General features: G+C 36.4%; 1 protein-coding gene across 3 annotated transcripts in view; it reads right to left on the bottom strand.

Moving 5' to 3' along the window:
• Positions 1 to 14,033, bottom strand: part of Thada (THADA armadillo repeat containing) — a 314,607-nt gene that overhangs the window by 238,972 nt on the left and 61,602 nt on the right. For all 3 annotated transcript variants that reach the window (XR_013429010.1, XR_013429011.1, XM_013358268.4), the window contains exons 23-24: positions 4,801 to 4,933; positions 1,572 to 1,685 (exon numbers count right to left, since the gene is read on the bottom strand). Coding sequence is in view for 1 of the 3 variants with exons in the window: in XM_013358268.4 (XP_013213722.3) it covers positions 1,572 to 1,685; positions 4,801 to 4,933 (247 nt within the window). In the remaining 2 variants the exon portion in view is untranslated. The remainder of the gene's footprint in view (positions 1 to 1,571; positions 1,686 to 4,800; positions 4,934 to 14,033) is intronic.

Raw genomic sequence — 14,033 nt, 5'->3', positions numbered from 1 at the left:
GTCTTCCTCTCCTTTCACTTCCCTCTACCTAATCTAAGGTAATGCTATTCTTTGTGTGTGTGTGTGTGTGTTATAATTCTTAATACACATATATACTACAATTTTTAATATCTCTGTTTGTATATAAAGTATGTTGACACCCAATTCAAGTCTTCATACATGTACTTTATATAATGATGTCCATCATATTCTACCATCCTTGCTAATCCCCTGCCCCCTCCCTTTCCCTCCCACCCCTCTTCCCTATCTAGAATTCATCTATTCCTCCCATGCTCTCCCTCCCAATCCCACTATGAGTCAACTTCCTTATATCAGAGAAAACATTTGGTATTTGTTTTTTGGGGATTGGCTGACTTCACTTAGCATTATCTTCTCCAGCGCCATCCATTTACCTGCAAATGCCATGGTTTTGTTCTTTTTTAATGCTGAGTAAAATTCCATTGTGTATATGCCACATTTAAACCCCTTTATTTTTAGATGTTCTTACAAAACTAGGAATTTTTTAAATGATAGTATAAGAAAATATAAACAATTATATTTTTCACATTTCACTGGAAAACATCTTGAAATGATAATTTTTGAAAGGTCTTAATTAACACATTAAATTTTTAAACAAAGTATCTTACAGTCATTGGTCACTATGTACCACATGTTAATAAACACTGTATTTTTCCCCTAGCCCAACTATATTCTGACCCATGGCTTCCTTTTAACACCTCCCACAGGTTCTAAAATAGAAACACAAAAACTTACTGTACCCTGACTGAGCATGGGCCTCCTGCATTTGGGTAGAAACATCCAACTTTGAAGCATTTACTATGAAAGTGTAGATTACAAGGATCAAGAATTATAAATTACTACCTAGCATTACAGTGGAGTTGTGAGGAATGTTTAACACAAGTTCAGACACAGAGGAAGTGACTAAAAAGGATAAAATATTAGTTAAAATCAAAAAGTCAGATATTACATTTTAGGGAAAGATTCAACTACTTAGTTTCAAAATGTACATTAACTCAAAGAAACAACATGAATTCTAAAGTAATTGTATATCTACTTTCCAATTTGTAGATGCAATAGTAATTTTATAAAATATTTTATATCAGATCTATGTTTACACCAGAGTTTAAAAATAGTTTTTTTTGTTGTTGTTGTTGTTTGGTTGGTTTGGTTTGGTTTGGGTTTTTTAATAGTACTAGGGATTTAACCCAGGGGCCCTCTATCATGAGCTAAATTCCCAGCCCTGTTTTGTTTTGTTTTGTTTTTCTTTCTAACTTTGAGACAGGGTCTCACTAAACAGCCTAGGCTGGCCTCAAACTTGCTTCCTCCTGCCTCAGCCTCCTGAGTTGCTGAAGATCACAGGCCCGTGACACCACAACAGGCTAAAAATATTTTGACCTACATATCAACTAAAATAACAGCTTATTTTATGGACAGGAAAACAAAATCCAAACTTCGAATGCCTGATCTTCTAGAGTTCTTTATTTTTACCAGATACTTTTAGAAAATAAATATGTAGCAAAGATTTTAAAATCACTGCCCTCTTAGCAGGGTTTATTTATTTTCATTATTACCTGAGGAACTGTGCTTTGTGAGTCACAAGCAGGCCCAGCCAAGGAGATTAATTCTTTCATTGTTATTTTCAACAAATCCATTTTGCCTTTCTTCGGTTCAGATGCCAACAATGCCTATTAAAAAAAAATTAAAATGCAGCTATTAATGAGCTCTTATTTTACATACAGCAATTTCTTGCTTTCGTGCGTCAATAATCAATTCCCATATTCAAAATTCTCTTAAAAACATACAGCTATTATTTTTCCCCCAGTACTGGGTTAGAACTCAGGGGCATTTTACCCAAAGCTGAATGCCCAGATCTTTTTATTTATTCTGAGACAGGGTCTTACTAAATTGCCCAGGCTGGCCTTGAAATTGTGATCCTCCTGCCTCAATTTCCTCCAAGTCACTAGGATTACAGCACACCCAGCTCTTTCTAACTACTCCAGTCCTTAAGAGCCACAATTAGGTGGCAAGAATCAGATACAATAACAAATTTATCCAACAAAAAATTCTCTTCGGTTGATTCAACAACAAAACTCTAAACTCTCTGGGTTAGAGTTCTTGTAAGGAATTTGAGGCTTCCTAGAGATTGATCAACTTCTTAATTTTTCATAGAAGACTCTATTCCTGGAAGACTAATCAAATCATTGTATTTGAAACTCCCTGGGACAAGAAGGAACACTGCGAATTCCAAAGGGATCTCATATTTGAATTTTGCAGGAGCTGCTCGTTCACTTTGTAACAAACACTTCACCAAAATCCAAGAAACATAAAAAAGGAATATCAATCCACTTGAGGCAGTAAAAAGGAATGAAGTGCTGATCCATGTGACAACACAGATAAACCTTGAAACATAATGCTAACTGAAAGAAGCCAGACACAAAGATGTCATATTGTATGATTCCATTTACATGAAATGTCCAGAACAGACCAATCTGTTGAGACAGAAGGTAGATTAGTGGTTGCCTAGGGCTAGAAGCTGCAGCGGTAGAGGGAAATGGGGAGCAACTGCTAATGGGTTTGGAGGTCTTTTCAGGTGATATTCTAAAATTAGATTGGACTAATGGTTTACAGTTCTGCAAATATACTAAAAATCATTAACTCACACTTGAAATGTACGAATTGTATCATAAGTGAATTATATCCCCCAAAGCTATTAAAGAAATATCACTTAGTCATCTTCTCAGATTCCCTTCTTCCATATCTACTTTTCTTCAATTATGTAACCTCTGGCTCCCCAGAGCAAAAGTTTTAAGCTAATCAACATTTTCTAAGCATTTATAAGCCAGAAAAGAGGAAAATCTAAAAGATGCAAGTTTATTTTTATTTTAATTTTGGGGAGTGATGAGGATGAAACCCAAGACCTTGGCCATGTTAGGTAAGCACTCTACCACTAAGCTACACCCTCAGCCCTGAAACTCTAGAACAGAGGGAGACACCCTGATTTGAACCTATTACTAGAGGAGATCCCTGAGAGAGGGACTTTGACTCAAGACAAGTGAGGTCCATGGCACTTACACATGAAGAAAAGAATTGCAGTACACATCAGTCAGAGACACAGGAAGAGGTTATTTGTGAAAGCAGCAACATATTCAAGAGAGAATGCAGGCTATCTCAAGAGTGAGAAGCTTTGGGCTGGGGTTGTGGCTCAGCGGTTCAGCACTCGCTTCACACATGAAAGGCCCTGGGTTTGATCCTCAGCACTACATAAATAAATAAAATAGAGATATTGTGTTCAAATACAACTAAGAAAATAAATAAATATTTTTAAAAAGAGTGAGAAGCTTTGGGGATAAAGCAAAAAATACACACTCCAGGGAGAATGTGGACCATCTCCAGAGGGAGAGACAACCACAAAACAAGTTTAAAAGAAATTTCTCACAGTACACTTATGCTCAGAAAACATATATATTATTTTAATAACTATCAAAAAAAATTTATATCTATCTAAACAAAAGTAAACTTATAAACTAAACAGGTAGTTTTTCTCCATAGCTAACACTAGGCAGAAGTTTTCATCAGAACAAAGTATATATAATGTTACTGGTAAGTCCTGCTGAGAGAAATAGAGTATCTTCGAGCATATTTTTCTAATAATTTAGACTTCACTCAACTTAAAAAAAAAAAAAAAAAAAGCTACACTCAATTACCAAAATATCTTCTTGGAACCACAGCTTTTTTCCCCCAAAGTACTGGGCAAAGTCATGGCACTTTTACTGAGGCTGAAGTAGAAAGGAACACCTGCTCAGTGCTCTGTCACCAAGATCAATACTTCATACTAGTTGAAAACCACAGAAAGAAAAAGTACAAAGCACAATATGCAGCATGACCTCACTGTCACCTTAACATTTGTCCTGAAATAGATGAATGATGCATAAATACACAGAGAAAGAAAGAGATACAGTCAAAAGAACCACACAGATTCAAAATGGGTCAGACTGGGGCATTAAAAATGAACCGTGAGTATTCTGATATGCAGCAATCTTTAAAGTATTGTGAAAAAGAACACAGAGCCAACAGTGGCTCTAGTATGATTTCCTCTGCATTCAGGAACTGTGTGCACACAGACATTTTTGTATCCAGAGGGGATAAGGAGTCAAGTGGTCTGGGCTCACGTTTTGGGGTGTTTTTTTGTTTTGTTTTTGAGTTCTTACTATCTCAGTGGCCTTCGGCAAGTCACTTAACTCTCCTAAGTCCCAGTTTCTTCACCTAGAACATATAGAATGATAACAGTAGCTATCTCATAGGGTTTGGGGAAAGATTACATGAGGAAATGCACAGGAAATAACCACTAATAAATGTTAGCAACTATTAGGATTATGATCACCTTATGGTCAGTCATTTCATGGAAGAATTCAAAAGAACCTATTAACATTGGTTGCCTATAGAAAATCTTGTGGGTCCTGAAAAGAGAGGAAAACTATTCTTTTGCAATTTGGAAGGTGGGGCAACACATACTTCCTGGAAGTGAGCAATGCATGTGCCACAGTGATATCTGTCTACTTAATCCACAGGCGGAAATCTATACCACCTTCTGTTTATATTACAAGATTGACCTCTTGGAGGGTTCATTCCAAGAAAGAGCTGTCACAGAACACACTGTCCACACATTAAAACAAAGCCATAAATGCTATGGTACTAAGGAGACAGAAATGTCCCTTATGCAATAAGCTCACTCACATGTCAAGGAGGTTAGAATACACTATCAAAAAACAAACAGCCAGCTGTGGTCCTATAGATACATACCTGTATGTAGAAGGGAATTCCAGCACTGCGCCTTGTAGCACAGAGTTTAGATGAAGGATCGCTGCTTTTGATTTCCTCCAAAACATTCCATAACCACTGTTCTGGCAGTTTTTGCAAACTCACATTAGGGCACCTGAAAGGTACATATGAGCAAACATTTGGAATTATCAGGTACCAAGAGAAAAAAGTGCAAATTAGTCCTATATATTAACCCTGTTAGAAAATAATAAATATCTTTGCATTGGGGGCAGAAGGGATGCTATTTAAAAAATCCCTCCTTTGTACTGTTCATTTACTCTCCTCTTTACTATGGGTCTTAGGATTTGAAGCTATTGAAGATTCCACATCTTAGAACTACTATGTACCAAGCAAGTGTCTTATCTGCAAACTAAGCTTTAATACATAGTCTTGCCTCCATATTCATAATGTTCAAGAGAAGATTAACGTAAGACTCAAGATTTCCAACAGAGAATATAATTACAGTTTACTATAATTTATGTTCTATTTTTATAGAGATTACACACAAAGTAAACATGTTTTAAATTCTATTTTCAACTCTCTCAAAATGTGGCTTACCACAAATAAAATTTTCAACACAACCTGTGGTACATTAAGAATCAAAGCTATCTGGGAAGAGGCAAGAACATTTCGAGGTTATTTGAACATTGTATCAGTGGGTTTCTGCCCTTTTACAGTTTTCCTAGAGTACTTAAGAACATTTTTGTAATTTTTAAACATATACCCTATCAGATAATATAACATTATCTAAAGAAATATCATATTCAGTGATAGGTAGACACAATTTTCTTAGAAGTATAATACTTACACATAACTGTAATTAATATGTGAAAATAAACATATAAAAGTCAGAAAAATATACTCTTTTTTAAATTGAGGAAAACAATCTGCAGAAATATGACTGGCTTCTGATTTGTATTGAGAATTAGAAACATGTTTGGAATTTCTTTTTCCCCCTTATTCAACAATAGATTACTTCAGTTCCTATTTTTTTTCTTTTTGTGTTTTTGTTATTCCTGGTTGTAGGAATGAACCCAGAGTTCTTTACCACCATTGAGCCACATCCCCACCCCTTTTTAATTTTTCTTTTTAAGACAGCATATTACTAAAATGCTTAGGGCCTTGCTAAATTGCCGAGGCTGGCCTTGAATTTGCAATCCTTCTACCTCAGCCTCCCAAGTCACTATAATTACAGGCATGTGCCACCATGGCCAGCAATAAATTCAGTTTCTGACTAATCATTTGCTCTTGGAGATAGACTGAATGCATTCTGAACCGTAAGATGCAAAATGAGTTTTTGGTGGTCAGGGGCAGAATATTATGGTTTGGATATGAGGTATTCCCCAAACAGCTCATGTGTTAATGCAGGAATGTTTGGAAGTGAAGTGATTCAATTAGTTTATGAAAGCTGTAACCTAATCAGTAGGTTAGTTCATCTGATGGCTTAATAATCTGAATGGATTACTGGGTGGCAACTAGAGGAAGGTGGGGCAAGGCTTGAGGAATTAGGTCACTAGGGGCGTTACATTTGGGAATTATATTTGGGGGAGGGCTCCTTACATGTTCTCTCTAATTTCTTGCTACCATGAATTGAGCAGCTTTCCTCCACCATTCCCTTCCACCATGATATTCACCGCACCTCAGGCTCAGAGCAATGGAGTTGGCCAACCAAGGACTAACTGAAACCATGGAACCTAAGTTATTCTTATAGAGTATTTTGGTCACAGTGAAGAAAAACTGACCAACACACATTCCAAACAGCAGCTTACATTCAGGCATATGTTTCACATAGAACAGATTATATATAAACAATACTACTTTAAAAGAGTCGCTTTAAAAAATCTGACAGGGACTTCAAAAATACTTTGGCCATAAGCATTATAATCAAAACATCCTACTCAGACTCTGTGATTTAAAAGGTTTCCTTCACGTTAGCATGGATTAAAAGCTATCATGTCAATCCTGCTTCTCACAGAATTTTTTTTTTTAAAAAAATCCATCCACCTCAGCCATCAAAACCAGCTCTCTAAAATCTGAACCGGGCTGGGGATGTGGCTCAACTGGTAGCGCGCTGGCCTGGCGTGCATGCGGCCCGGGTTCAATCCTCAGCACCACATACCAACAAAGATGTTGTGTCCGCCAAGAATTAAAAAATAAATACTAAAAATAAAATTCTCTCTCTCTCTCTCTCTCTCTCTCTCTCTCTCTCTTAAAAAATAAAAATAAAAAAAATAAAAATCTGAACCACTGAATTAAATCAGATTCAAAGACACAGAACTTAATGCAATGTGTGAACCCTCTTCAGATCCTGAGTTAAACAAATCAAGTATTAGGGGCTGGGGATGTGGCTCAAGCGGTAGCGCGCTCGCCTGGCATGCGTGCGGCCCGGGTTCGATCCTCAGCACCACATACCAACAAAGATGTTGTGTCCGCCAATAACTAAAAAGAAATAAATATTTAAAAAAAAAAAACAAAAACAAGTTCCAGATATGAGATGACACCAAGGAATTATTTTTAAGATGTGCCAATGGCAGTATGGATGTGAAAACGTAAGCAATTTTAGAGGTGCATGCTGGAATGTGTAGGAGTGCAAATCACAAATTGTGATGAACTTTATAATGCTTCATCAAACAACAATGCAAAGGAACAGACAAAGCCACATATGGCAAACCTTTGATAGCCAATGAATCTGGGTGATGAACAAAGGCAATTCATTCTATTAGTCTCTCTCCTTTAAACTTATGTTTTTAGGATATACACTTATACATGTCTGAACTTTTTCATAATTAAAACAATGTTCATACCTTTTACATTTTTGAGGATTGAAATTAAATTATAAACCACTGGATTTTGTATATTTTTAAAATTATGCTTCATAGAATAACTTATTTAGTTTATTACTAACATTGCCAAGTTGGTATAATCCTCACACCATGGCTCAATCAAAAACTGAAATCCAGGGCTGGGGTTGTGGCTCAGTGGCAGAGTATTTGCCTAGCACATGCGAGACCCTGGGTTCGATCTACAGTACCACGTATAAATAAATAAAATAAAGGTATTGTGTCCAACTACAACTAAAACATAATTTTTTTAAAAAAAGACTGAAATCCAAATGCCTCCAAGCATTATTTGTTCTAATGATAAAGTTGTAGATTATATAACTGCTTTATTTTGTTCCTTCTTTACTGTCAAAAAAAAATAGTGCATTTGGATTAATTTAGTCCATAATGAGTGGGCAAGGAAAAGAAAGAAAGAGAATTAATGCATAAGTCATTTTTGTGATCTCACCACCTGAGAAAAACCTGGAGCTATACAGGTGATAGATAAAAACTATTGATCTAATATTATCAATGGATTTCATTTACATGTGTTTTCTTCCCCAACACAGGGCTAACTGGAGTACAGGTAATACTGTCATCTAAGGTGACGTCTTGCATGGGATTCACTACGTAGGAAAAACTAAGGGAAAAGGGAACAGCATCAGATGAGGGGTACTTTCCTACTTTCTTTGCTTCTGTTCAGTGCACTGAAATAAGAATACATCAAATCCTAGTTCAGTGATAATCCTCAACATGTTCAATGAGTCACTCCTGGGCCTGCCTGCCTGGTATACAGAGGTTCTAGAAAGTAGGCAGGTCTGAGTTCAGACTGGGCTGTCTCACAATGCATCTCTCTCCTTTGCATGAACTTACAATGGCTCTTGACTCTTAACCAATCTTGATCTATTTAACTCCTCTTCCAACTTGATCAAATTCTCCTAGTCTGAAAGATCACCAATGATATGAACTCAGTCCTTTTCCTTAAATCAAACCTCAGCTTTTTCAGTTCCTACATAGACTGAAGTAAGATTCTGGTAAGGTTGTTCTCTTTGATGGTTTCCATGCTAACATACAACACAATGTTGGGATGTGCCATATTTCCAAGCATTTGTTTTTGTTCTCTACAAATATCCCTCTTCATCCAAATTGATAAAACTTTCTCCAAATAAACTGCATCTCACAAGAACCTTTTCTTTCTATACCCTTCTAATTTATCTATAGCAATTCCTTAGCATAAGGTATATAGTATCCTAGAAGGGGTGGAATCTGAGCTACATTTTGAAGGTTGTGTAGGAATAGTGAAAGTCAAGGCCTCACAGGCAAGGCCCTGATTTAGATTCCTGGCTATATTAAGTGTAAACATTTGGCCAGGCCCTTTATTCCCTTGAGTATTGTGCACTAAGCACCAAATGCTCCTTGCTAATTTGGGGAATTTGAAAACAAAAGTCAGAAGAATGTTTTACAAGGTCATAGCTGGCAAAGTGCCCTCAGAAAGAGCCTTCCTTGCCCACTACTGAAAACTAGGAACCTCAGGAATTCTGGGAAATGCTCAAGGCACTACTTCTTACTATCTAGTCCAGACTTTCTTGTTCTGCTCTGGAATTCCCCAAATTCAAATAAGCTTTTCTGCAGAATCTTTGAATTGTTTGGTTTCCAATTTAGACTCTACCATTGGATCCTATTTTTCTGATTCCCTTTCTTTCTAGCTCTACAACTCTTCCAGGCCAATCCCCTCATCCTCCTAGCCATACAGGAGAATTTGGTTCAACAACAGGACTCCCCATGTTTTTCACTAAAATGAAACCTAGTATATTTTATGAAACACTAGAACTATATTGCCTGCTACAAAGAAAAGAAAAACATTTATTAAATTCTATTATGACACATCCGGTCAACACCAGGTTTTTCATATCTGATCTTACTTCATTATTACAAACAATAAATCTGTGAGAAACTTATTATTTTTCCCAACTGACAGATGAGAGAATATGTATCATGATGGTTAGAAATAGCAACTCTAGAGTCAAGTTATCAGGTTTAGATCCTTTCTCTGTCACCTAACATCTGTGTGATCCAGGTAAGTTACTAAACCTCTCCATTTCTCACTTTCCTCTTCTATCAAAATGAGGTTGGTGGAAGGGTTCAATGACTTGATTCTTGTAAAATGTTTAATAAGTTCTTCTTAACAGTTGTTTTCTAAAAATATGATATCTGATAATGAAAAATGCAAGTTCTAAAGAGTTTCAATGGAATTTGTGATAAAGACTCAAAAGTTATTTTGTTTCCATTTTAACAAGACACTCCCCACACACACAACACATCCTAGTAATAAATACCCAAAATATACAAATAGAAACACTAAAACCAGATGAGCTGGAAAACAAGATAATCATCTGGGTAACACTGAATGAAAACACAAAGCATTGAGTGTGTTGATGCCAGAGGCTTGCTGGGTGACAGGTTTATAAGCAACAGTGGTGGCCACAAAGTCCATTTTCATGGTGTAACTTGCCTTTCTCCTGGGAAACAGAATTTCAGTGGCATCCTCTCTCATGAAAGGACACTGAAAAAGGGCTACTGCCAAAGCTGCCTGGGGCTGCAGCCGAGGAAAGTCGTGGGCACCAGAAGACCCTGGATCAGGCTGGCTACTAACTCTGACTTGATCTGGGGTATCCCCCATATCACTGGGGAACAAACTGGAATCAAGGGTGGATGAGCAAAATGTCACCATCTAATATAGTTTCTTAGATAGAGAAATGAGCTCCCAAGAGAAAAATAAGTAAACAAACCAAAAGCCTTCCCATCACAGCAGCAAACCAAAATTCAGATTACAGAAATAAATTTTATATTAAGACAATCTTAAAATCCAGTAATTAGAACATAAATTTACTCCCTATGAAAATGATCTTATGAAGCAGTCTGATAGAGGCTTTAAAATAACTGTGTTGAGTACACTCCTAAGATAAATGAAGGGATAACTTCTATTTAAGAATCAGATGCAAACCAACTAAATGTTCAGTCTCTACCACAAATGTTCACTCTTCTATTCACAAACCCTTCCCTGGCTCTCCATTTTACTCAAAGGAACAGCCAAGTCCTTACACAATGTCTAGTTCCCATTACCTCTCTGATCTCATCAACAACTCCTTCCCTGATGCACGCCACTTCAGTCATATTTACCTGATTCCTTAAATACCCTAAGTCCATACCTCTCAGGACTTTTGCACCTGACATCTCTCTGCCCTGAATGTTCTTCCTCCAGAGACTGACAATGTGGCCGTAAACTCTAGATGACAGTTTTCACTAGACCTTCCAGCATGTTCAACTATTTCACATCTATTTTTATAAATTGAGTAAAAAATTAAAAATCTAAATTGGTGGAGGGAAGTTAAATATTTGCCCAATGGTATAGAGTGAATAAGTGCAGAAAGAGAATTAAAATGGAGACTGACACCAAAGCTCTTGCTTAGCAAGAAGGCATGATTTCAAGGCACCTGCTATAAATGCTCAGTTACACTTCTGGCTTATCTGTCTTGTGATAAAGATACCATCAACTCTCTATTATTTGCTTCAATGGATTTCATTCTTTCATTTTAAAAAATGATCTATGATGCATCTACTACCTATGTTGCACAATCCTATGCTCTAGAAACAGAACAATAGAATAAAAATGCTGAGCAGCATATAAATCAGGAAGCATTTTCATGTGGCTTTGGGATGTATTATCAGAAAATATTACTTTTAAGAAATTATCTTCCTAACCTTGTTTTATTTAGGTTGTCTTTCAGACTGTTTTCAATCTTTGAACATCTATCAGGGTGGGGTTAAAATGGTTCTAAATTAACTCGGTGATATAGATGGAAAGTTACCATCTATATCATCGAGTTAATACAGAAAATCTTACAGAAAATCTTCTTGGTGGATAACCCACTGTGACTGGCATGAAATGAACTGTGTCTCATTCATTTTGGAGGTACTCCAATACCCCTGGGGAACTGGGAAATGCATTTCTGTTAATAAACTGCTTTCTTTTATTAACTGAATGATTCATGGTGGCCTCAAGGAATTATCTCACCTACAAACACAAAGCAACTAATTTCACATTGAAACATGAAGTACATTTAAAGCTAATATATGAAGCAATTTCCCAGAAATGTACCATGACCCAATTGCTAGGAAATTAATCATGAGTAAAGGCAAAGATGTGCTTATACCTCTGTTTACCAAACTGTTTGCTTACCATGCTGTCATCACTAAAGGCTTTCTACTATGTCAAGAAAAGTAAAAATCAATAACACAGCCATTTATTTGCTGATTATTAATAAATGTTTACTTACAAAGATTCCTTATTTTTCTCCCCTTATTTTTCATTTACCAACCATTTAAACAATTCTGAGTTATGCCAAGGAAAGTTCTGGGGTCAGAACAAGAATTTGTCCCTATCCTTGATATGAAGTAAATGATACATGTTTACTCAAACTCAACATCATCAGTCATCAACAGCATCATCTGAATGAAAACAATAATTTCAACAATAACAAACTCTAAGACTGGCTACTCACGATAGCACTCTTTTAGATTGTTAAAACACTTCACAATACATTCAGAGTAAATGATACACAGATAACCAAGGGGAGGATAATTGGTAAAGATCTAAGAGCTGTTTTCTTCCCTACAGATGAAATCATAAAAGACTGAAAAACACGTATCTATGTATTTTTAAAAAGAATCTTTCAGAAAAAGTAAATGGAAAGATAATCTGATAATGTCAGAATCACCTCCAAACTCATATCATATTAATGTTGTCATGCAAAGCTTTTATCTGCCTGTAACATAAAAAAATGTATTGACTTTGAACTATGTCGGAGGGTGCCTTTCTACACCCTAACACTTGTAGCAGTACATCCTATAGATTTAGAAGAGAAAAATTATCTTCTATGTAAAAAGATATCTTTGCTTTCATGAGCTACTTGCTTCAAATAGTCTATGTGTCTAAAACCATCTACTAGAGCTGGGGATATAGCTCAGTGTTTGAATACTCACCTAGTATTTACAAGGCCCTGGGTTCAATCCCCAGCAACAACACACACACACACACACACACACACACACACACACACACACACGCAATCTCCCAATGATACCAAAGCAAATGATCTCAAGTTTAAGAACAGGCAGGCAAAGAGTCAGGAACAAGATATGAACAGCTTAGAAGGGACCAGTGCTAACTTTATCTGCATTTATTTTATACATTAACAAAATTTCTCATTATCCAATCCAATTCCTTCCCATTCATTATAGGCAATTCTGTAACACACATACGTACTTTATTTGTTCATAATCTCAAAGATACTCATGAGAATCCACAACATTATTGTTTGTACAGCTCCCAAGATACCTTTTAATTTTTCACCATGTGGAACATTTTAAAAAGAAAAATAATTTCCAGGGAGCACAAAATCCAAACTCCTTACAGTGGCTCACAAAGCCCTGCGCATCTGGACAACCTCATTCTTCTTCATCTCATCCCATTCTGTTCTTTAAATACGCAAAGCACTTTTGCCTAGCTGCTCCCATTGTTTGAAAAATTCTTCCCCAGAAAGTTGCTGCTTCTCATTACTCAGAATGGTACTTTAGTCCAAGAAGAAAAGCTTTATCTTGCCACCAAACCTTTATCACGCCAAAATACCATTGCAATCTGATAGTTTCTTGTGACTATTATGTGTCCTTCAAAATAAAAACATACTCTTTTCTGTTCTTTTCTCTATTACCAGCATCTACAATGGGGCCTAGCATCTAACAGAGAACTCAAGAAATATTTTTGAATAAATAAATGAATGGTCTATGATCGACCAATTGCCTTGAGTATGCATTCTAATAAGCCAGGCTGACAAATACAGAAGCTATGGTAACTAGAGAAGAAAGCATAAACACATGTTCTTCGGTGATGGAGTCAGCTGCTTAGCTTCCTAAATCAAGCATAAACACATTAAGCAAATCTCTACATCCCAAGGGGATAGCATTCACATCAAGATGAAATTTTCTACTGAAATCTCCAAGTAGCCTATCAAAATGAACATTAGTCTAAATGTTGCCCCAAAAGATATTTTTTTTGTGTTTTTTTTTTTTCCCCAGAATCCAAAACAAAACCAAGTATAGGGCTCAAAACCAAGTATAGGGCTCAAAACCAAGGATAGTTCAGGTTCATAAAAAGTGTTGTACAGTTGTTAGTGAGGTAAAAACTATGCTGCAAACCAATATTTCAAGTTTTAGCAATAGATAAAACATTAATCCAAGGTTATAACTTCTTCCCTTCTGTCTTAAGCCTCTTTAGGAGACCTCCTTCCAAGCTCATGGCTTCTACTATTTCTTGTTTGTCTTTCAAATACATATTTC

The sequence above is a fragment of the Ictidomys tridecemlineatus genome, chromosome 12, assembly GCF_052094955.1.
Source record: "Ictidomys tridecemlineatus isolate mIctTri1 chromosome 12, mIctTri1.hap1, whole genome shotgun sequence".
NCBI classification, from domain to species: Eukaryota; Metazoa; Chordata; class Mammalia; order Rodentia; family Sciuridae; genus Ictidomys; species Ictidomys tridecemlineatus.
The sequence above is the reverse complement of the archived record's forward strand: the minus strand, read 5'-3'. Positions and strand labels throughout refer to the sequence as shown.